This window comes from Choloepus didactylus, chromosome 13 (genome assembly GCF_015220235.1).
Source record: "Choloepus didactylus isolate mChoDid1 chromosome 13, mChoDid1.pri, whole genome shotgun sequence".
NCBI lineage: Eukaryota > Metazoa > Chordata > Mammalia > Pilosa > Megalonychidae > Choloepus > Choloepus didactylus.
In genome coordinates, this window is record NC_051319.1 from 50,026,315 (window position 1) to 50,050,382 (window position 24,068).

At 35.4% G+C, this 24,068-nt stretch overlaps 1 protein-coding gene across 9 annotated transcripts in view; it reads right to left on the reverse strand.

The window, feature by feature from the left end:
* Positions 1 to 24,068, reverse strand: part of TMEM232 (transmembrane protein 232) — a 384,954-nt gene that overhangs the window by 123,341 nt on the left and 237,545 nt on the right. For all 9 annotated transcript variants that reach the window (XM_037800742.1, XM_037800740.1, XM_037800739.1 and 6 more), the window contains one exon: positions 1,529 to 1,776. In XM_037800742.1, the coding sequence (XP_037656670.1) occupies positions 1,529 to 1,776 (248 nt within the window). The remainder of the gene's footprint in view (positions 1 to 1,528; positions 1,777 to 24,068) is intronic.

Consider the following 24,068-nt stretch of genomic DNA (forward strand, 5'->3'; position numbering starts at 1 on the left):
TCCCCTCTAGGTTTCGCTAAGTTATACAGTCACAGTTTTTATCCTCTAGCTCTTCCATCTGGTGACATACACAACCCTAATCATCTTCTTTTAGCCATACTCACACTCAGCTTTGTTAATCACACTTACAATACTGTGTTACTATCACAGTGTTGTGCTATCCATTTCTGAAACTTTACAATCAACCTTATTAAACATTCTGTATTTCTTAAGCATCAATTACCCAATCTATGTCCTCTTTCTATCTCCTGATAAACTATGCACTCGAATTTAACTCCCAGAGTTTGCTCATTATAGTCAGTTCATAATAGTGAAACCATACAATTTTTGTCCTTTTGTTTCTGGCTTATTTCGCTCAACACAATGTCCTTGAGGTTCATTCAAGTCATTACCTGCATCATGACTTCACAGGGAAAGCAATCTTGTTCCTGAAATTCTATATTCATCCAAATTACTTTTCATTTGTTAAGGCAAAAGAGAGAGATTTTCAAATACCCAATAGTCATTTTAAAAACTCAAAAATTCTTCAGTAAAGTGAAAAATAAATAAAAAAATAAATATTTAAGACTGTATATTTTCCATAATGGAAAATGAAACTAGTTAGGTAAAACTTATAGTTGAATTAATTTACATATACATTCTCAGCAACTATATTGACTCAACTAAGTTTTATACACTTGGTTCAATGCTACTAGGCCTGAAACAAAAGACTCTTAAATTTGACTTTTAAAAGAAAAAAAGATAAAGCCAGTCAAATGCACTTTATACGAGGAAAAAACACAACATACTCTTTAATGTGGATTAAAAAGTAACTCAAATGTTTCTGTCTCTAAGATTTATTAAAAGACCTGAAAGTATTAGACAAGGCCCATGTTATATGTCAACAGAGTGATTTTTTCATCTCTTTTTCAATGTCAGAAAGGTGTCAGTATGGAAAATATCTAATTATGATATCTGGTAATAAGGAGCTTAGGAATCTCTGAAACAAGTCTACATTAAAGAAATAGCAAAATAAATTTGAAAATGAATCACTTAAACACATGGTCCTAAGTCCATGGTTTTCCAGTGTCTTTAGAAGGAAAATTAAAGACATAACATTTAATAACCATCATTGTAACTACCACTTATTGAGTACTTATTATGTTCAAGACACTAAGTTAAATGCATTAAATACACACATATATGTTTACACATATGAATACACATCATGCATAGCATGAATTCAGTTTTGATTTTTTGAAAATTTAGAGATATAATTTCTGTTTTTAATCTGATATGCTTTCCAGGCAAGAACTACATAAACATTGATTTGTATTATATAATAACACCTATTTTAAAGATGAGAAAACAGTTTCAGAAGAGGGAATAATTTGCTCTTAATAGATACTTGGGAGATAGAGAAGCAAAGATTAGAATTGAAGAAGAGAAACAGAGTTAATAATGTGGCACATGATTATACATTATTTCCGTGACTTTGAAATGCAGTGTTTGAGACTAATTGAACTATTTTGAAAGCGCTTAACTTTACCTTGCAGTGATACGTAGAACTCTTTTCTTCATGGGATCCTGCTTTTTATTCGGATATTTCATCTGAACTTGTTTTATCGGTGGTTTCTTCAAAGGGAGGGGACAGGTATCAGTGGAGGGGAAGAATAGTTTGGAAAGTGTGTTGGCAATTCTCCATCCTATATATTTGGAGAAAGTTTCATCCCCTACATTTGATGGAACTTTTGTACTATAATTAGTGAAAGGATCAGTTGGATCATTTAACTCAGCCTGTTAAAAGAAAAAAAAAAAAAAATGAACCAGTTGAAATTGAATTCAGTGTGAAGAAAAATGACATATAATTTAAGAAAAGATTAAATATATGTTATTTTATTTTCTCTAATATTGTACTTCTCCAGTTAAATAAAAATAAACTTTATAAGGAAAAAATGCAGTTTCACAAAGAATTTTAAAAATCATAACAATTTTCAATGGAATAAACAATTAGGCATTAATGAAATTTTGAGGATTTAATGATATAATTTCTATTTAAATTTGATATAGTTCCCACTCAAGAATTTAATAAACATTTATACAATTTATTTTCAAAGAAATTTGATAATCAGTTGAAGTAATGTCTTTATTTTATTAAATCAGATTTTTATTTCTCTGTCTGTAATCTAAAACTTCCTTGAAGACAGCAGAACTTATCTATGGAACAAAATACATAGTAAGTGAAAAACAAACAAGGGTTTGCATTTAGATTGAATTGAAGATTTTCTAGGATTTAGATTTTGATAACAAAAAGGAAAAAAAAACTAACAAAAATTCTACCATTTTCAGGCAATCTTTATTCAGGAGCAAGCTATCTTCTGAATTTTTCTTTTAATACTTGATAATGTCCATGGCTGATTTTCAATTATTTCTTCTTTTGAAATGGCTAAAGACATATTTTCCTTGGCTAGAATCACTAATAATTAAGGAAACTGTAAGTTTTGAAATTTCATATATGTTATAATTTCTTTAATTTCATACTATATACATGTTAGGAATTCTCTTCTAAAAATAAGTTGGATGCTGTCTCTTAAATTGTTCCTCAGTCATCCTTTTTAAAAAGAGACTTCTTATCTTAAAGCTATTACTCTAGTTTGTTAGAATCCAGAGACTTAAATGCCATAAGTACACATAAATATATGTCTACACATCATTGACATACATCAACAGAAAATATTAACAACCACAACCTGATAGTTTCTTTATTAGTTATGTGATCTTGTGCAAGTTACATAATCTCTCTGAGCATGTTTCTTTATGCCTAAATACCTATTTTTTTTTTTTTTTTTTTTTTTTTACCATCTTTATGTCCACTACAAGGACAAAAGGGTGGGTATCTGGTCTTTTGCATATGATTTGAATATATATGTGAGGGAAATATTCTTCAAGAATACCACTTTCCCAATTTTAATATCAAATCAATGAAATTAACACAGATATTCACAAATTGTCATTTGTTTCTTGATTTAAAAATGCCAAGTTTCAACAACAATAATAACAAATAAAATGCTGAAATTTTACAGGTTAAATAATGCTAGGAAATAGGATACATGATGACCTAAGATTCTGCATTTCTAACATGCTTCCAGGTAGAGACAGCAAGATGCAGAATCTTAGGCCATAGATGAGAGAAGGGTCTAAATGGGAATATCCATTCTCCCACTTATTAGTTGTGTGATTTTGTGCAAATTACTTAATCTCTCTGAGCATGTTTCTTTATGCCCAAAATGGGAAGATAATACCCCGCTTCACAAGCTTGCTGTAAAGATTAAACAAGAAAATGGACTTCATTTTCTAGCACAGTATCTGACACACAAAAAATTTCTTCAACCAACAAGTTTCTTATTTATATTTACTTTTAGTGTGAGCACAATGTAGAGGAAATAGCAGAGCCTTTCAGTTAAGCTCACTCACGGCTGTGTCCACCACCAGTCACTTATTTTCATCTCTTTTAGACACAGATCTCCCATCTACATAGGTAGGCATGGCAGTGGGAGAACTGTGGGGCCGACATATGAGTTAATATGTGTAAGATAATTGACACAATATCTGGCATATTGTAAAGGTTCTGCTAATATTATTTGGTTTGCTTAAAATAATGCTTAAAATAATGTAACTGTTACATTGGCCCTCTGTTGGTAATTATTTAAGGGACTGTACTCTTCTAAAACTACAGCTCCTTTACCACACATTTTATTTAAAAAAACAAAAGGAGCCATGTTGAGGAGGAAAGCGATCAGCACTGAGAGAGCAGAGACCAATTGTATTGTTTGTTTTATTTTGCTGCTCTGTAGAGTACATTGGGAGTATGGAAATATCATTAAGAATAAAAACAAATTTCATTTTAAAGCTCTCACCATGAAATGTTATCCACAAAGTGCTTTACCTGATAAGTCTAAGGTACTCTGAATAAAGTTGCATATTCATTTTAGCTGTATGTATTTCTTTTTGGTATTTTAGGTCATATACCAGATGGCAGAAAGCACTTACACATGATGACTTTTCCTAGATGTGCCAACATATGCTGCTGAATTGTCTATACGGAAAAGCCTTGCTCATTGCAAGTCTCCGTGGAAGTATTTCAAACAAAGCACATCAATTAACATTTGTTTATATGCCACTGTGACTATATGGCAGTTTTTTATATCTTTCCCAAATACACAGGCAACAGTTGAATTTACAATGAATTTGTCAGAAGAAGGGCTCATGTTTAGGGAATTATTCAGAATTGTATTTTTATCTCAAATATTCTTATTAACAATCTCACCTCTCCTCCAACCTCCATTAAGCATCAAATTTTATGAACAGATATAACAGGAACTGCAGATGATAGAATATCATTATGAGTAAAAAACATACAAGATTGGAGAGTACATAATGTAGTTAGTAATGGATTTAACAGTTTGTCATTAAATAGAGGTAGTAAATATAAAATTTTAGTCATTATATTCAATAATTTAGCATATGAATTACATATTTAAAGCATAAAAAGAGAAAATTTCTACTTTATTCATAGTCATTCAAGTATATTCAAGTCTTTATGAAATCAGTCTTTCCCACTATAATGTACAGTAGTTCATAATTAAAGTCATATTCCACTCTGAGTAGAAAACATGGTCATTCCCTTAGATGAGGAAAGGTTCTGGGAGCAAGGTGCTATGGAAGAAAAGAAAGAATAAGAGTTGTGGAGCATAGCCATTGGCATTAACTGAAGTAAGAGCAGGAAGCACATCTTATTTGAGATCAAAGCATCTCAGGCACAAGCCTCACTGTATAGGTGTCTCTTAGATGTTTTCTATTTACATTGAGCAGTGAGGCAGCACATAAGACAGACGAAGTTTTTACTGCTTATGAAAGAAATCTTCCAGCTATTTTCTACCACTGAACTTGTTTCCAAAGAAAGTAGCAGGCCAAACATACAAACTGATTAAATGGAATTTGGTAATTAACAAGTTATTAAAGAAAACTAAGGATGTTTAGGAATAAATAATTAATCTTTGGCACTTTGCCACTGTAAGTGTTGCCATGATAATTCCAAAAAATAAAAGGAAATCTTGTTTATCATACTTATCTTGCTTCACTGTAAAATTAAACACATCTACAAAAACAGCTCTTACAGAACACATTCTGACTATTCAAGATAAAATATAATTTCAATAAATTCAAAATATTTGATCTAAAACATTACACTTCATGCTGGTTTGAATGTATTATGTCCCCCAGAAAAAGCCATATTCTTTGATGCATCTTGTGGGGCAGACATATTAGTGGGGATTAATTTGGAACGTTTGGATTAGGTTGTTTGTATGGAAATGCGCCCCACCCAACTGTGGGTGATGACTGTAATTGGATAATTTCCATGGAGGTGTTACCCCACCCATTCAGGGTGGGTCTAAATTAAATCATTGCAGCCATATAAATGAGCTGACAAACAGAAGGAACTCAGTGCAGTTGTGAGTGACATTTTGAAGAGCAGCTACAGCCAAGAGGGACACGTTGAAGAAAGCACAGGAGCTACAGATGAGAAACAGTTTTAAGATGGCCATTGAAAGCAGACTCTTGCTCCAGAGAAGCTAAGAGAGGACAAATGCCCCAAGAGCAACTAAGAGTGACATTTTGGAGGAACTGCAGCCTAGAGAGGAACGTCCTGGGAGAAAGCCAATTTGAAACCAGAACATTGGAGCAGATGCCAGCCACATGCCTTCCCAGCTAACAGAGGTTTTCCGGACACCACTGGCCATCCTCCAGTGAAGGTACCCAATTGCTGATGTGTTACCCTGGCCACTTTATAGCTTTAAGACTGTAACTGTGTAACCAAATAAACCCCCTTTTATAAAAGCCAATCCGTCTCTGGTGTTTTGCATTCCAGCAGCATTAGCAAACTAGGACACACCTACAGACCAAATGTATTCATTTATTTAAAATCTTATTCTTTTATTTAAAATCTTATTTATCTTATTCATATGCATAATGTTTGGTTATTTAACTAATTCTGTTGTGCCATTATTAACTCCTTTAAGAAGGCAGTTTTTTTAAAAATATCTTTAAAAATATGAGTGTTATTTTACTCAGAGAAATTAGCCCTGAAATGGAATGAGTTTCAGCTGTGGATTCAAGAAAGTTAGAAGATCACATATAACTAACAGAAGAAATGAGTCACGAGGTCAGAGAAGACAGAGAGAAAAACTGAGAACTGCACAGATGCTAATCATGTTGGTCTTTTGAACAATTAGGTGTGGAGAATTAAGGAACATAGTTTACAAGTTATTACTCCTAAAACCTAGTACAGATTTGTTAATATGCCATTTTACATTATAAATATATCATCTAATAATAAACTGAAAGAATGGACCAAAATCATAAAATGATGTAAGGGATAACATTGGTTGTGAGAAGAATTAACAGAGAAATTGATCAAAGACTTAACCTTATGTCTTATTTACGCCAACATAGATTTCTTAGCTATTAAAATTACCCTTCAAAATTAAATTGAGGATATCTAAGATGGTGGCATAGAGAGGAGTGGAAGCTAGTTAGTCCCCTTGGAACAACTAATAAGCAACCAGGAACAGCTAGTAAATAATCCAGAATAACTGCAGTGGGACAAACATGACTGTCCACTCAGCATATACCAACCTGAACTGGGAGGAATACCTGAGACTGCAGCATAAAATCTGTAAGTAAAAACTGTGGATCCAAACCAGGAGCCCCCTCCCCCCATGGCCCAAGCTGCAAAGCCTCACGGAGCCAGAGAGGAGCTCTCTCTGAGCGAGCGAATATAATGTAATATAGCACACCTGAGCTCCAACTGGGGTTTTAATTAACAAGTGTGGACTGCTCCATACAAATTCCCAACAAGCAGACAGAGGCTTTGGGTGAAGACTGACCTTGGAGAGCCGGAGGGTAGCTGCAGACTGACCCTGAAGGGAGCTTCCTGTTTTGGCTCAGTGGAGAAAGCATCAGCCATTTTCAGTTTCCAGCTCTCTGACCCAGACAAGGGTGGAGACAGCACAGGCAGAGAGAGACTATTGAAATGCTAATGACCTCTCCCTAGGGGGTGTATCTTCCCTAAGAGGAAAGGGGTGGGGCCCAGCTCTACTACCTGCCTTCCATTCAGAACCACACCCCAGAGCCTGGGGGAAAACAGCCATGGGCCACACCTCCTTACATCAGTCTGGAGCTACAGGCTGACAGGTGCCACCTGCTGGGCAGAAAAGCACAGTGACCCAAGGCCTCACAGGGTGTACCAATTTTCTAAGACACACCCTCAGGGAAACTGGATACTGAATAGTTCTTCCATCTGGGTCCGGAGCTTGTTTTGGTCTGGGAAAACCCAATTGGGTTAACCAAGGAAACCATGCCTAGACAACAGAAAACTACAACCTACACTAAGAAGAACAAAGTTATGGCCCAGTCAAAGGAACAAAGTTACACTTCAACTGAAATACAGGAACTTAAACAACTAATACTAAGTCAATTCAAAAAACTTTAGGGAGATATGGCAAAAGAGATGGACTATATAATGAAAACACTGGGCATACATGAGGTAGAAACTGAAAGTTCAAGAAACCAACTGGCAGAATCTAAGGAAATGAAAGACACAACACAAGAGATGAAAGACACAATGGAAACATACAACAGCAGATCTCAAGAGGCAGAAGAAAACACTCAGGAACTGGAGAACAAGGCACCTGAAAGCCTACACACAAAAGAACAGATAGAGAAAAGAATGGAAAAATATGAGCAACATCTCTGGGAACTTAAGGACAAAATGAAAATCTGAAATGTATGTGTCACTGGTGTCCCCAAAGGAGAAGAGAAGGGAAAACGGGCAGAAGCAATAATAGAGGAAATAATCAATGAAAATTTCCCATCTCTTATGAAAGACATAAAATTACAGAGCCAAGAAGCGCAGCATACCCCACACAGAATAAATCTGAATAGGCCCACACCAAGACACTTAATAATCACATTATCAAACGTCAAAGATAAAGAGAGAATCCTGAAAGCAGCAAGAGAAAAGCGATCCATCACATACAAAGGAAGCTTGATAAGACTATGTGCGGATTTCTCAGTAGAAACCATGGAGGCAAGAAGGAAGTGGGGTGATATGTTTAAGATACTGAAAGAGAAAAACCACCAACCAAGAATCCTATATCCAGCAAAATTGTCCTTCACATATGAGGGAGAGCTTAAAATATTCTGACAAACAGACAATGACTGAGTTTGTGAATAAGATACCTGCTCTACAGGAAACACTAAAGGAAGCACTGCAGACAGAAAGCAAAAGATAGAAGTGAGAGGTTTGGAACCAGTTTTGGGAGATAGTAGCACAGCAATGTTAAGTACACTGAACAAAGATGACTGTGGGCATGGTTGAAAGAGGAAGTTTGGGACCATGTGGGACACCAGAACAAAAGACGAAGGATAAAGACTGGGACTGTGTAACTCAGGGAAACCTAGAGTGCTCAACAATTGTAATAAAATGTAGAAATATGTTTTCACATGAAGTAGAACAAATGAATGTTCAACATTGCAAGGTGTTAAAAATAGGGTAGGATTGAGGGGAAAATACAATCAATGCAAACTGGAGACTATAATTAATGGAAACATTATATTATGCTTCCTTTAATATAATAAAGGCAATATACCAAAGCTAAATGCATATGGGGAGGTGGGGGATAAGGGTCGGATATGGGACTCCTGGCACTGGTAATGTTGTCTGACTCTTTATCCTACTTTAGGTTAATGCTACCTTTCCTTCGTTGCTTTCTAGCTGTCATGTTTTTTTGTTGTTGTTGTTTTATTTCTCTCTTTTCTTTTTCTTTTGTCTCTCTGCCTTCTTTGACTCTTCCTCCTCTTTGGGGAAGAAATGGAGATGTCCTTATATAGATAGTGGCAATGGTGCTGAATACATAAATACATGACTATACAAGGAACCAGCGATTGTTTACTCAGGACAGAATGTACGGTGTGTGAACAAAACTGTCTTAAAAGAAAGGGGCTGATGAAGAAACCTGGAGGGCACTATATTGAGTGAAATAAGACAGACACATAAAGGCAAATATTGCAGGATCTCACTGATATGAACTAATCATAATATGTAAACTCATAGACATGAAATATAAGTTACCAGGATATAGAATGAGGCTAAAAAGGGGGGAGTGTTTGCTTATTCTTAGCAAAATGTTCAACTAGGGTGAACATAAACATTTGGAAATGGACGGGGTGATGGCAGCATGTTGTGAGAATAACTAACAGTGCTGAAAGGTATGTGAAGATGGTGGAAAGGGTAAGCTCAGAGTTACATATGTCATCAGAAGGAAATTTGGAGGTTAAAAGATGGGAATGTATAAAACAGTGAATCTTGTGGTGGACAACGTCTGTGATTAACTATACAAATATCAGAAATCTCTCTCATGAACTAGGACAAATGTATGATACTATAACTAGAAGTTAATAATAGAGAGACATATAGGGAAAAATATATCTATTGCAAACTATAGACTATAGTTAGTAGTATTTTAACATTCTTTCATCAACAGTAACAAATACACAATACCAAAACTATGAATTAATAATGGAGGGGGGAGGTGGCTGGGGTTATGGGAAGATTTGAGTCTCCTTTTTTTGTCCTTATTTCTTTTCTGGAGTAATGAAAATGTTCTAAAAATTGAAAAAAAAATTAATTGTGGTGATGGATGCACAGCTGTATGATGGTATCATGGGCAATTTGTACACTTTGGATCTCTGGATAGTTGTATGGTGTGTGAACAATCTCAATAAAATATATGTATAGAGAGAGATTAAATTGAATAAAATAATTTTCAAATAAAGGAAAACTGACAGATTTCAACACCAGCAGATACTCACTGAAAGAATATAGAAGGCTTTTCTTTGAGCATAAGAAAAATAATCCCACATGGAGGTTAAGAGATTCAAGAAGGAAGGATAAGGAAAGGAAAGTTTGAGTTGTGATTAAATCTAAAGGAATATTAAGTGCTATAAAACAATAATAATATAGTGATATCTAGAACACACACACATGCATATGCATATATATACACACAAACATATCTAGACACACACACATAATTAAAATGCTCAACAACAGATTGTGTAAGTAAAGAGGAATGAATAAGGTTAAAATATTATAAAATCATATTATGGTCCAGGAAATGGCAAAATTTCTCTATATTAGACTTTGATAATTCAAGGATGTATTTTGCAATATCTGGAGTCAACCAGTAAAAGAATGTGTAACCACCAAACAGGTGAAGCAGATGGAGTAGAATTGTATAGTTAAAAAAAAAAAAAATCTAAAAGGGAGAAAATAAGGAGATTAAAAAAGAACAAAGAACAGGTGGTCCACATAGAATAGTATATAAGATGTAAAAATAAACACAATCTATTTTAATAATATTGAATGTAAATAGAATAATGGTTCCAATTTATAGACAATATTTTTCATGTTCTCCTAAGAGTTATAAATATAAGAATTCACAGAGGTTAAAATATTACTTATCAAAACTCTCAGGATACACCAAAAAATATGTTAGAGGGAAATTAGTAGTTTTAAAATCATATATTAGAGAAGAAAAGATGGTCAAATTAATGACAAGGGCAGTATTTCAATACTTTTATAAAACAACACATAAATGCAAGGAAATTTGCAGAATGTAATAATAAAACTAATTTCAGGTAGTAAGGAAATAAAGAAAACATATTATAGAGTGAAGAAAGCCAGAAGTTGTATTTTTAAAATACTATGAAGTTAAAAAAAACCTTTGATGTAATAGATAAAAAGAGAACAAAAACAAAGATAAGGAGACTGAAGAATGATATAGGGGAAAAATGACAGATTCGAAAGACATTAAAAATATTATGAAATGATATAAGCAATTTTAGAAAATGATTCTTAAAATGTAGATGGAATGGACAAATTCCTAGGGAAAAAAAAAATGCTTACCAAAACTAATGAAAAAGAAAGTCTAGAAACAGATATAACAATAAAAATTTTAATTTAAAACATTTCAACAAAGAAATATTCATGGTCAATAGCTTCACTTGTGAATTCTACAAGATATTTAAGGAAGAAATAATGACAATCTTACACAATCTCTTAACAAAGAATAGAAAAATGGTTAATCACATCACAGTCCATTCCATGAACCCAGCATGACTTCAATACAAAACTTTATAAAGACATTGTAAGAAAGAAAAATTATATAACAATCACACCTATGGTAGCTTAGAGTTACGTTCCCCAGAAAAGCATAAGCTAAACTGTAATCCATTTTTGTGGGTATGAATCCTTATACATGGGGCATTTTGATGCAGGTTACTTCAGTTAAGGTGTGAGCCTGCTGAATCAGGATAGGTCTTAATCCTATTAGTGACGGCCTTATACAATAAAGGTCACAGAGAGAGAAAAAGCCACAGAAACAGCCAAAGGAAATCAACAGAACCCGGAAGAGAACAGAGAAGCCACAAAAGGCCACCATGTATATTGCCATGTGACAGAAAAGCAAGGACCAAGGATCACTGACAGCCAGCCCCAGAATGCCACAGTCTCCAGGAAGAGAGCATCAACTTGATCACACCCTGATTTGAACCTCTCTTAGCCTCAAAACTGTGAGTAAATAAATTCCCATAGTGTAAGCCAGCCCTTTGGGTGATACTTGCTTTATAGGCCGGGAATCCAATAACATGGTACAATCTAAAGCAAAATATTATCAAAGCAAATCTAGCAATATTAAAAAGGTTATTACACCACTGCCAAAATGTGTTAATTCCAGGACTGCAATGTTTGTTCAATGTAAGAAAATCAAACAGTATAATTTACTACGGTATGAGAATAATGGAGAAAACTGTTGATCATCTCAAAAGATGCAGGAAAAAAATTCTGTATCCATTCACAATAAAAGAACTTGGTAAATGGGAAAAAGGAAACTTTGACTTATAAAGGATATTGGCATAAAACATCTAAATGTTGAAATATTAAAAATGCTCCTTATGAGCTTCATGAAAAGTCATGGATGTTTAGTATGACCACTTGTAGTTAATGTAAGTACTAGTGAGACTAACTAATGAAATAAGGCAAGAACATGAAAGTAAAGGTATAAGATTTCAGAAAACACGATTTTGCACGTAAACACACACACACACAAAACAGATTTTGAATTATAAAAACTAATTTAGCAAGACTACAGAATATGAAGTCAATACACAAAAATAAATTTTATATAATAAAAATATAGACATATGTATCAGTGCAAATACATGTATATGTATATGTATACGTGTGTGTGTGTGCAATTTACAATATATAAATATACTAAATTGCTGGAAATTACAGGGCATCATTGAGAGAAATTACAATGTACCTAAAAAGTAGCAGGTTATCCATGGTTAACATATTATGTACTTCTAATCATGTAATACAACTTATCAATTTCAACAAAGTAGATCTCTAGTTTCAATGGAAAACCATTAAAAATCAGAGTAGGTTTATTTTTCTTTCTTGTGGAACTTGACAAGGTGATTCTAAAATATATAGAGAAATGAAAAGATATAAAAAGAGTTAAGATAATCTAGAACAGGATTTGGCAAAGTTCAACCTATGGGCCAAATTCAGCCAGCCTCTGTACTGTTTTTTCACAGTCGGGAAGCAAACAATGGTTTTACTATTTTTAAATGGTTAAATTTTAAATGGTTATATAACTACCTATATAATCCCCTTGATTTTGCCTTGGTTCTATAATGACTAAACATATTTACTATTTAACTGTTTAAGAACAAATTTCCAAACCCTGATCTAGACAAGGAATAATGACTAGACACTTACTGAATATATTTTAAAAAGTGTAAAAGACAGGGTGCAACATATAACATATTTGTATTTAGAGTCCCAGAAAGAGAGAAGAAAGAGAATTTCTTGGTAGGAGCAATATTTGAAGATACAATTTCCAAGAATTTTCCTATACTAGTAAAAATATCAACCTAAAGTCTCAAGATACCCTGGAAACGTCAAACAGGAAAATACAAAGAACACTGCATGTGAGAATGTCGTACTAAAACTTCTGGATACCCAAGACAATGGGAAAATATTAAGAGCAGCCATGGGATAAAAGCACATTACCTTAAAATGAGCAACTATTACACTAACTCCTGATTTCTTAACAGAAATGATGGAAGTAAAAAAATAATGGTTTTACATTTATAAATGTTAAAACATATGTCAACCTGGAATTTTATATGAGGAAATGTATCTTTTTCAAGAAGGAAAAATAAATACATTTTACGCAAACTAAAAGGGAGAGATTTTACTTACTGGCAAACTGCACTATTTTTTGAAATACTAAATTGAGTTCTTCAGACAGAAGGAAATTGATCTCAGATGGAAGCAAGGAAATGCAGAAAAGAATAAAAAGGAAGGTAAAGACAAATATATGGATAAATATTAATGAATGTTAGCTTTTCCAAAACAACAATAATAATGTGTTTGGAGTAAAATACGTGCATAATTAAAATGTAAAAACAATAAATGTTCTAAGGTTCTAAGATTTTCAGATAAGTGGTAAAAGTGATACTTTAGATTAGAGTTCAGTAAGTTCTATTTTGTAAATGGAAAAAGCCACAATATGAAATTTAAAGTACAGGTAATATATTACTTACAAGGTAATAGAGAAAAAGTAGAATTAAAAAAAAATGATTGATACAAAAAATATGACAAGAAAAACAGGCCTTAGAAATATAAAATGGTGTGTTGAACAGTAAGACGGTATATATAAATCACAAGTACAACAGGAATTGCATAAAATGTAAATGTATTCAATACTCAAAAGAAAAAGTTATTATTGTCTTTTAACTACCTTAAATATGATGCTGCAAAGAGGCACACCTTATATGAAGTCACAAAAAAATTGAAAATGAAATTATGGGAAAATACATGTCATAAAAACTCTAAACACAGCTGGTGTGGCCATATTAATATCAGAGAGTAGACATTAATTCAAGAAGCAGTAATAGAAATAAAGAGGAAGATTTCATAACGATAAGGGCTCAACTAATAGAAACATTTAAAATATTTGAAATCTGCATACACTCAAATGCACAGTCTAAAAATATGTAACAACTTGGTATAAAGCCATAATAATAAAGAGAATATGTTACTGAATGAAAAACTAATCCATGTGTAAGTGGACACATGATTTATATAACCTGTGGCACTATAAAGCAGTGGGAGGGGCAAGATGGCAGACTGGTGAGCTGTATGTTTTAGTTACTCCTCCAGGAAACTAGGTAGAAAGCCAGGAACTGCGTGGACTGGACACCACAGAGCAATCTGACTTTGGGCATAATTCATACAACACTCATGAAAACGTGGAACTGCTGAGATCAGTGAAATCTGTAAGTTTTTGCGGCCAGGGGACCCGCACCCCTCCCTGCCAGGCTCAGTCCCGGGGGAGGAGGGGCTGTCAGCTCCGGGAAGGAGAAGGGAGAACTGCAGTGGCTGCTCTTATCGGAAACTCATTCTACTGATACAGACTCCAACCATAGATAGACTGAGACCAGACACCAGAGAATCTGAGAGCAGCCAGCCCAGCAGAAAGGAGACAGGCATAGAAAAAAAACAACACGAAAAACTCCAAAATAAAAGCGGAGGATTTTTGGAGTTCTGGTGAACATAGAAAGGGGAAGGGCCCTGAGGCGCATATGCAAATCCCGAAGAAAAGCTGATCTCTCTGCCCTGTGGACCTTTCCTTAATGGCCCTGGTTGCTTTGTCTCTTAGCATTTCAATAACCCATTAGATCTCCGAGGAGGGCCCGTTTTTGTTTTTTTTTTTTTTTTTTTTTAATCCTTTTTTCTTTTTCTAAAACAATTACTCTAAGAAGCCCAATACAGAAAGCTTCAAAGACTTACTATTTGGGCAGGTCAAGTCAAGAGCAGAACTAGGAGAGCTCTGAGACAAAACGCAATAATCCAGTGGCTGAGAAAATTCACTAAACACCACAACTTCCCAAGAAAAGGGGGGTGTCCGCCCACAGCCATCATCCTGGTGGACAGGAAACACTCCTGCCCATCACCAGCCCCATAGCCCAGAACTGCCCCAGACAACCCAGTGTGACGGAAGTGCTTCAAATAACAGGCACACACCACAAAACTGGGTGTGGACATTAGCCTTCCCTGCAACCTCAGCTGATAGTCCCAGAGTTGGGAAGGTAGAGCAGTGTGAATTAACAAAGCCCCATTCAGCCATCATTTCAGCAGACTGGGAGCCTCCCTACACAGCCCAGCAGCCCAGAACTGCCCTGGGGGGACGGCACTCACCTGTGACATAGCACAGTCATCCCTCAACAGAGGACCCGGGGTGCACGGCCTGGAAGAGGGGCCCACTTGCAAGTCTCAGGAGCCATACGCCAATACCAAGGACTTGTGGGTCAGTGGCAGAGACAAACTGTGGCAGGACTGAACTGAAGGATTAGACTATTGCAGCAGCTTTAAAACTCTAGGATCACCAGGGAGATTTGATTGTTAGAGCCACCCCCCCCCCTCCCTGACTGCCCAGAAACACGCCCCATCTACAGGGCAGGCAACACCAACTACACACGCAAGCTTGGTACACCAATTGGGCCCCACAAGACTCACTCCCCCACTCACCAAAAAGGCTAAGCAGGGGAGAACTGGCTTGTGGAGAACAAGTGGCTCGTGGACGCCACCTGCCGGTTAGTTAGAGAAAGTGTACTCCACGAAGCTGTAGATCTGATAAATTAGAGATAAGGACTTCAATTGGTCTACAAATCCTAAAAGAACCCTATCAAGTTCAGCAAATGCCACGAGGCCAAAAACAACAGAAAATTATAAAGCATATGAAAAAACCAGACGATATGGATAACCCAAGCCCAAGCACCCAAACCAAAATACCAGAAGAGACACAGCACCTAGAGCAGCTACTCAAAGAACTAAAGATGAACAATGAGACCATAGTACGGGAGATAAAGGAAATCAAGAAGACCCTAGAAGAGCATAAAGAAGACATTGCAAGACTAAATAAAAAAATGGATGATCTTATGGAAATTAAAGAAACTGTTGACCAAATTAAAAAGATTCTGGACACTCATAGTACAAGACTAGAGGAAGTTGAACAACGAATCAGTGACCTGGAAGATGACAGAATGGAAAATGAAAACATAAAAGAAAGAATGGGGAAAAAAATTGAAAAAATCGAAATGGACCTCAGGGATATGATAGATAATATGAAACGTCCAAATATAAGACTCATTGGTGTCCCAGAAGGGGAAGAAAAGGGTAAAGGTCTAGGAAGAGTATTCAAAGAAATTGTTGGGGAAAACTTCCAAAATCTTCTAAACAACATAAATACACAAATCATAAATGCTCAGCGAACTCCAAATAGAATAAATCCGAATAAACCCACTCCGAGACATATACTGATCACACTATCAAACACAGAAGAGAAGGAGCAAGTTCTGAAAGCAGCAAGAGAAAAGCAATTCACCACATACAAAGGAAACAGCATAAGACTAAGTAGTGACTACTCAGCAGCCACCATGGAGGCAAGAAGGCAGTGGCACGATATATTTAAAATTCTGAGTGAGAAAAATTTCCAGCCAAGAATACTTTATCCAGCAAAGCTCTCCTTCAAATTTGAGGGAGAGCTTAAATTTTTCACAGACAAACAAATGCTGAGAGAATTTGCTAACAAGAGACCTGCCCTACTGGAGATACTCAAGGGAGCCCTACAGACAGAGAAACAAAGAAAGGACAGAGAGACTTGGAGAAAGGTTCAGTACTAAAGAGATTCGGTATGGGTACAATAAAGGATATTAATAGACACAGGGGAAAAATTATGACAAACATAAACCAAAGGATAAGATGGCTGATTCAAGAAATGCCTTCACAGTTATAACGTTGAATGTAAATGGATTAAACTCCCCAATTAAAAGATATAGATTCGCAGAATGGATCAAAAAAAATGAACCATCAATATGTTGCATACAAGAGACTCATCTTAGACACAGGGACACAAAGAAACTGAAAGTGAAAGGATGGAAAAAAATATTTCATGCAAGCTACAGCCAAAAGAAAGCAGGTGTAGCAATATTAATCTCAGATAAAATAGACTTCAAATGCAGGGATGTTTTGAGAGACAAAGAAGGCCACTACGTACTAATAAAAGGGGCAATTCAGCAAGAAGAAATAACAATCGTAAATGTCTATGCACCCAACCAAGGTGCCACAAAATACATAAGAGAAACACTGGCAAAACTAAAGGAAGCAATTGATGTTTCCACAATAATTGTGGGAGACTTCAACACATCACTCTCTCCTACAGATACATCAACCAGACAGAAGACCAATAAGGAAATTGAAAACCTAAACAATCTGATAAATGAATTAGATTTAACAGACATATACAGGACATTACATCCCAAATCACCAGGATACACATACTTTTCTAGTGCTTACGGAACTTTCTCCAGAATAGATCATATGCTGGGACATAAAACAAGCCTCAATAAATTTAAAAAGATTGAAATTATTCAAAGCACATTCTCTGACCACAATGGAATACAATTAGAAGTCAATAACCATCAGAGACTTAGAAAATTCACAAATACCTGGAGGTTAAACAACACATTCCTAAACAATCAGTGGGTTAAAGAAGAAATAGCAAGAGAAATTGCTAAATATATAGAGACGAATGAAAATGAGAACACAACATACCAAAACCTATGGGATGCAGCAAAAGCAGTGCTAAGGGGGAAATTTATAGCACTAAACGCATATATTAAAAAGGAAGAAAGAGCCAAAATCAAAGAACTAATGGATCAACTGAAGAAGCTAGAAAATGAACAGCAAACCAATCCTAAACCAAGTACAAGAAAAGAAATAACAAGGATTAAAGCAGAAATAAATGACATAGAGAACAAAAAAACAATAGAGAGGATAAATATCACCAAAAGTTGGTTCTTTGAGAAGATCAACAAGATTGACAAGCCCCTAGGTAGACTGACAAAATCAAAAAGAGAGAAGACCCATATAAACAAAATAATGAATGAAAAAGGTGACATAACTGCAGATACTGAAGAAATTAAAAAAATTATAAGAGGATACTATGAACAACTGTATGGCAACAAACTGGATAATGTAGAGGAAATGGACAATTTCCTGGAAACATATGAACAACCTAGACTGACCAGAGAAGAAACAGAAGACCTCAACCAACCCATCACAAGCAAAGAGATCCAATCAGTCATCAAAAATCTTCCCACAAATAAATGCCCAGGGCCAGATGGCTTCACAGGGGAATTCTACCAAACTTTCCAGAAAGAACTGAAACCAATCTTACTCAAACTCTTTCAAAACATTGAAGAAAATGGAACACTACCTAACTCATTTTATGAAGCTAACATCAATCTAATACCAAAACCAGGCAAAGATGTTACAAAAAAGGAAAACTACCGGCCAATCTCCCTAATGAATATAGATGCAAAAATCCTCAACAAAATACTTGCAAATCGAATCCAAAGACACATTAAAAAAATCATACACCATGACCAAGTGGGGTTTATTCCAGGCATGCAAGGATGGTTCAACATAAGAAAATCAATCAATGTATTACAACACATTAACAAGTCAAAAGGGAAAAATCAATTGATCATCTCAATAGATGCTGAAAAAGCATTTGACAAAATCCAACATCCGTTTTTGATCAAAACACTTCAAAAGGTAGGAATTGAGGGAAACTTCCTCAACATGATAAAGAGAATATATGAAAAACCCACAGCCAGCATAATACTCAATGGTGAGAGACTGAAAGCCTTCCCTCTAAGATCAGGAACAAGACAAGGATGCCCGCTGTCACCACTGTTATTCAACATTGTGCTGGAAGTGCTAGCCAGGGCAATCCGGCAAGACAAAGAAATAAAAGGCATCCAAATTGGAAAAGAAGAAGTAAAACTGTCATTGTTTGCAGATGATATGATCTTATATCTAGAAAACCCTGAGAAATCGACGATACAGCTACTAGAGCTAATAAACAAATTTAGCAAAGTAGCGGGATACAAGATTAATGCACATAAGTCCGTAATGTTTCTATATGCTAGAAATGAACAAACTGAAGAGACACTCAGGAAAAAGATACCATTTTCAATAGCAACTAAAAAAATCAAGTACCTAGGAATAAACTTAACCAAAGATGTAAAAGACCTATACAAAGAAAACTACATAACTCTACTAAAAGAAATAGAAGGGGACCTTAGAAGATGGAAAAATATTCCATGTTCATGGATAGGAAGACTAAATGTCATTAAGATGTCAATTCTACCCAAACTTATCTACAGATTCAATGCAATCCCAATCAAAATTCCAACAACCTACTTTGCAGACTTGGAAAAGCTAGTTATTAAATTTATTTGGAAAGGGAAGATGCCTCGAATTGCTAAAGACACTCTAAAAAAGAAAAACAAAGTGGGAGGACTTACACTCCCTGACTTTGAAGCTTATTATAAAGCCACAGTTGCCAAAACAGCATGGTACTGGCACAAAGATAGACATATAGATCAATGGAATCGAATTGAGAATTCGGAGATAGACCCTCAGATCTATGGCCGACTGATCTTTGATAAGGCCCCCAAAGTCACTGAACTGAGTCATAATGGTCTTTTCAACAAATGGGGCTGGGAGAGTTGGATATCCATATCCAAAAGAATGAAAGAGGACCCCTACCTCACCCCCTACACAAAAATTAACTCAAAATGGACCAAAGATCTCAATATAAAAGAAAGTACCATAAAACTCCTAGAAGATAATGTAGGAAAACATCTTCAAGACCTTGTATTAGGCGGCCACTTCCTAGACTTTACACCCAAAGCACAAGCAACAAAAGAGAAAATAGATAAATGGGAACTCCTCAAGCTTAGAAGTTTCTGCACCTCAAAGGAATTTCTCAAAAAGGTAAAGAGGCAGCCAACTCAATGGGAAAAAATTTTTGGAAACCATGTATCTGACAAAAGACTGATATCTTGCATATATAAAGAAATCCTACAACTCAATGACAATAGTACAGTCGGCCCAATTATAAAATGGGCAAAAGATATGAAAAGACAGTTCTCTGAAGAGGAAATACAAATGGCCAAGAAACATGAAAAAATGTTCAGCTTCACTAGCTATTAGAGAGATGCAAATTAAGACCACAATGAGATACCATCTAACACCGGTTAGAATGGCTGCCATTAAACAAACAGGAAACTACAAATGCTGGAGGGGATGTGGAGAAATTGGGACTCTTATTCACTGTTGGTGGGACTGTATAATGGTTCAGCCACTCTGGAAGTCAGTCTGGCAGTTCCTTAGAAAACTAGATATAGAGTTACCATTCGATCCAGCGATTGCACTTCTCGGTATATACCCGGAAGATCGGAAAGCAGTGACACGAACAGATATCTGCACGCCAATGTTCACAGCAGCATTATTCACAATTGCCAAAAGATGGAAACAACCCAAATGTCCTTCAACAGATGAGTGGATAAATAAAATGTGGTATATACACACGATGGAATACTACGCGGCAGTAAGAAGGAACGATCTCGTGAAACATATGACAACATGGATGAACCTTGAAGACTTAATGGTAAGCGAAATAAGCCAGGCACAAAAAGAGAAATATTATATGCTACCACTAATGTGAACTTTGAAAAATGTAAAACAAATGGCTTATAATGTAGAATGTAGGGGAACTAGCAATAGAGAGCAATTAAGGAAGGGGGACCAATAATCCAAGAAGAACAGATAAGCTATTTAACGTTCTGGGGATGCCCAGGAATGACTATGGTCTGTGAATTTCTGATGGATATAGTAGGAGCAAATTCACAGAAATGTTGCTATATTAGGTAACTTTCTTGGGGTAAAGTAGGAACATGTTGGAAGTTAAGCAGTTATCTTAGGTTAGTTGTCTTTTTCTTACTCCCTTGTTATGGTCTCTTTGAAATGTTCTTTTATTGTATGTTTGTTTTCTTTTTAACTTTTTTTTCATACAGTTGATTTAAAAAAGAAGGGAAAGTTAAAAAACAAAAAAAAAAAACAAGGAAAAAAAAAAAAGATGTAGTGCCCCCTTGAGGAGCCTGTGGAGAATGCAGGGGTATTCGCCTACCCCACCTCCATGGTTGCTAACATGACCACAGACATAGGGGACTGGTGGTTTGATGGGTTGAGCCCTCTACCACAGGTTTTACCATTGGGAAGACGGTTGCTGCAAAGGAGAAGCTAGGCCTCCCTATGGTTGTGCCTAAGAGCCTCCTCCCGAATGCCTCTTTGTTGCTCAGATGTGGTCCTGTCTCTCTAGCTAAGCCAACTTGAAAGGTGAAATCACTGCCCTCCCCCCTACGTGGGATCAGACACCCAGGGGAGTGAATCTCCCTGGCAACGTGGAATATGACTCCCAGGGAGGAATGTAGACCCGGCATCGTGGGACGGAGAACATCTTCTTGACCAAAACGGGGATGTGAAAGGAAATGAAATAAGCTTCAGTGGCAGAGAGAATCCAAAAGGAGCCGAGAGGTCACTCTGGTGGGCACTCTTACGCACACTCTAGACAACCCTTTTTAGGTTCTATAGAATTGGGGTAGCTGGTGGTGGATACCTGAAACTATCAAACTACAACCCAGAACCCATGAATCTCGAAGACAGTTGTATAGAAATGTAGCTTATGAGGGGTGACAAGGAGATTGGGAAAGCCATAAGGACCACACTCCACTTTGTCTAGTTTATGGATGGATGAGTAGAAAAATAGGGGAAGGAAACAAACAGACAAAGGTACCCAGTGTTCTTTTTTACTTCAATTGCTCTTTTTCACTCTAATTATTATTCTTGTTATTCTTGTGTGTGTGCTAATGAAGGTGTCAGGGATTGATTTGGGTGATGAGTGTACAACTATGTAATGGTACTGTGAACAATCGAAAGTACGATTTGTTTTGTATGACTGCGTGGTATACGAATATATCTCAATAAAATGAAGATTAAAAAAAAAAAAAAAAAAAGGACATAATGCTGAGCAAAATAAGCCAGGCACAAAAAGAGAGATATTGTATGTTACCACTAATGTGAATTCTGTGAAAAATGTACAATGTTTTATACTGTAGAATGTAGGGGACCTAGAGATACCAATTAGTGGAGGGGGAATGATAATCTAACAAGAACAGATAAACTATGGAGGGTAATCTCAATGTTATGGGAATGCTCAGGAATGATTATGGTTTGTAAACTTTCTTGGATATAGTAAGATCATGTTGGAAGCAACAGAGTTATTTTAGGTTTTTTTTTTCTCTTATTCCTTTGTTTTCTTAGGGGTTGTTAATTTTCTTGGGGTATGGTAGGAACATATTGGAAGCAAAGTAGTTATTTTAGGTTATTTGTTTTCCTTAATCCATTGCTTTGTTTGAAATGTTGTGGGGTTTTTTTGGTTGTTGTTTGCCTGTTTGTTTTTAATTTTTTGATAAACAAAGTTAAAAAATTGAAAAAAAATCAGTAGAAAAATGGGAGTAAAAACTAAATGACAAATAGGGTGGGATGGGGGATGGTTTGGGTATTCTCTTTTCACTTTTATTTTTTATTCTTATTCTGATTCTTTCTGATGTAAGGAAAATGTTCAGAAATAGATTGTGGTGATGAACGCATAACTATATGATCATACTGTGAACAGTTGATTGTATACCATGGATGACTGTATGGTTTGTGAATATATTTCAATAAAACTGAATTAAAAAAAAGAAAAAAAAAAGCAGTGGGAGAATGATTCTCTTTTTAATACATGGGTCTAAGTCAACTGGATATTCATACTGAAAAAAAAATGAATCTAAACCTTTACCTCACTCTGCACAAAAAAATCAATTCCAGATGGAGTGTAGTCTAATCCTAATCCAAACTCTAACTTCTGCCACATAATGTGGAAGAATATCTTCATGAACTTGAGACAGAAAAACATTTCTTAAATAGCACACTAAAAGCAATAATCATGAAGGACAAAAATGATAAATGGTCCATATCAAAGTTATACACTTCTATTCATAAAGTAACAGCCTTAACAGAGTAAAAAAGCAAGGTACAAAGTAGAAGACAATATTTTGAAATCAAAAAGGAGCTGGTATTAAGTTTATGTAACAATTTCTACAAATTAATGATAAAAAGAGAACCCAGTAGAAAAAATGGGGCAAAATTCCTAACAGTCACCTCATGAAAGAGAAGTTCAAAATGGTCAATAAACAAATGAAAAGATTCTCAGCCTCATCAATCACAGGTAAGTACAAATTAGAACTGCAGTGAAATGCCACTACACACCCATCAGAAGAACTAAATTAAAAAGGCTGAAAATGCTAAGTATTTGGTAAGGATGCAGAGCAACAGCAATTCTCACGCACTGACAGTTGTTTCAATGTGGTACAAAAAATTTGGAAAGCTATTTGGTAATATATATTTTGATTAAATATATGTCTTCCTTATGATTCAGTTATTCCGTTCCTTAGTATCAGATTGTGATATATGAAATTACAGTTTCTGTAGAATAAAATACAGTTGGATATCAGCTACTTCATATGAGTCAACCAGAAAGGCATCCAAATGTGCACCAAAAGATGTGTGCAAAAATGTTTATCACAGGATTATTCATAATAGTTTGAAACTGGAAATATCCTACACATCCATCAATAGTACAAAGAATAAACAAGTTGTGATATAGTCATATAATGGAAAGCTATGTGGCATAAAATGAAAGAAGTACAGCTACACAACAACATTGATAAATCTCACAAACATAATGCTGACTGAAAGTCAGATAAATATTAGACAATGCTTGAATCCATTTATATAGGCAAAATTAATCAAGAATACCAGAAGATAGGATGAGTGGGTACTTTGGGGAAGAAGGGGAAGTAAGAGGAACTTCTGAGTTTTTGTAATATTTTCATAAAATATTTGTAATATGTTATTAATCTGAATTGCAAGAATGCAC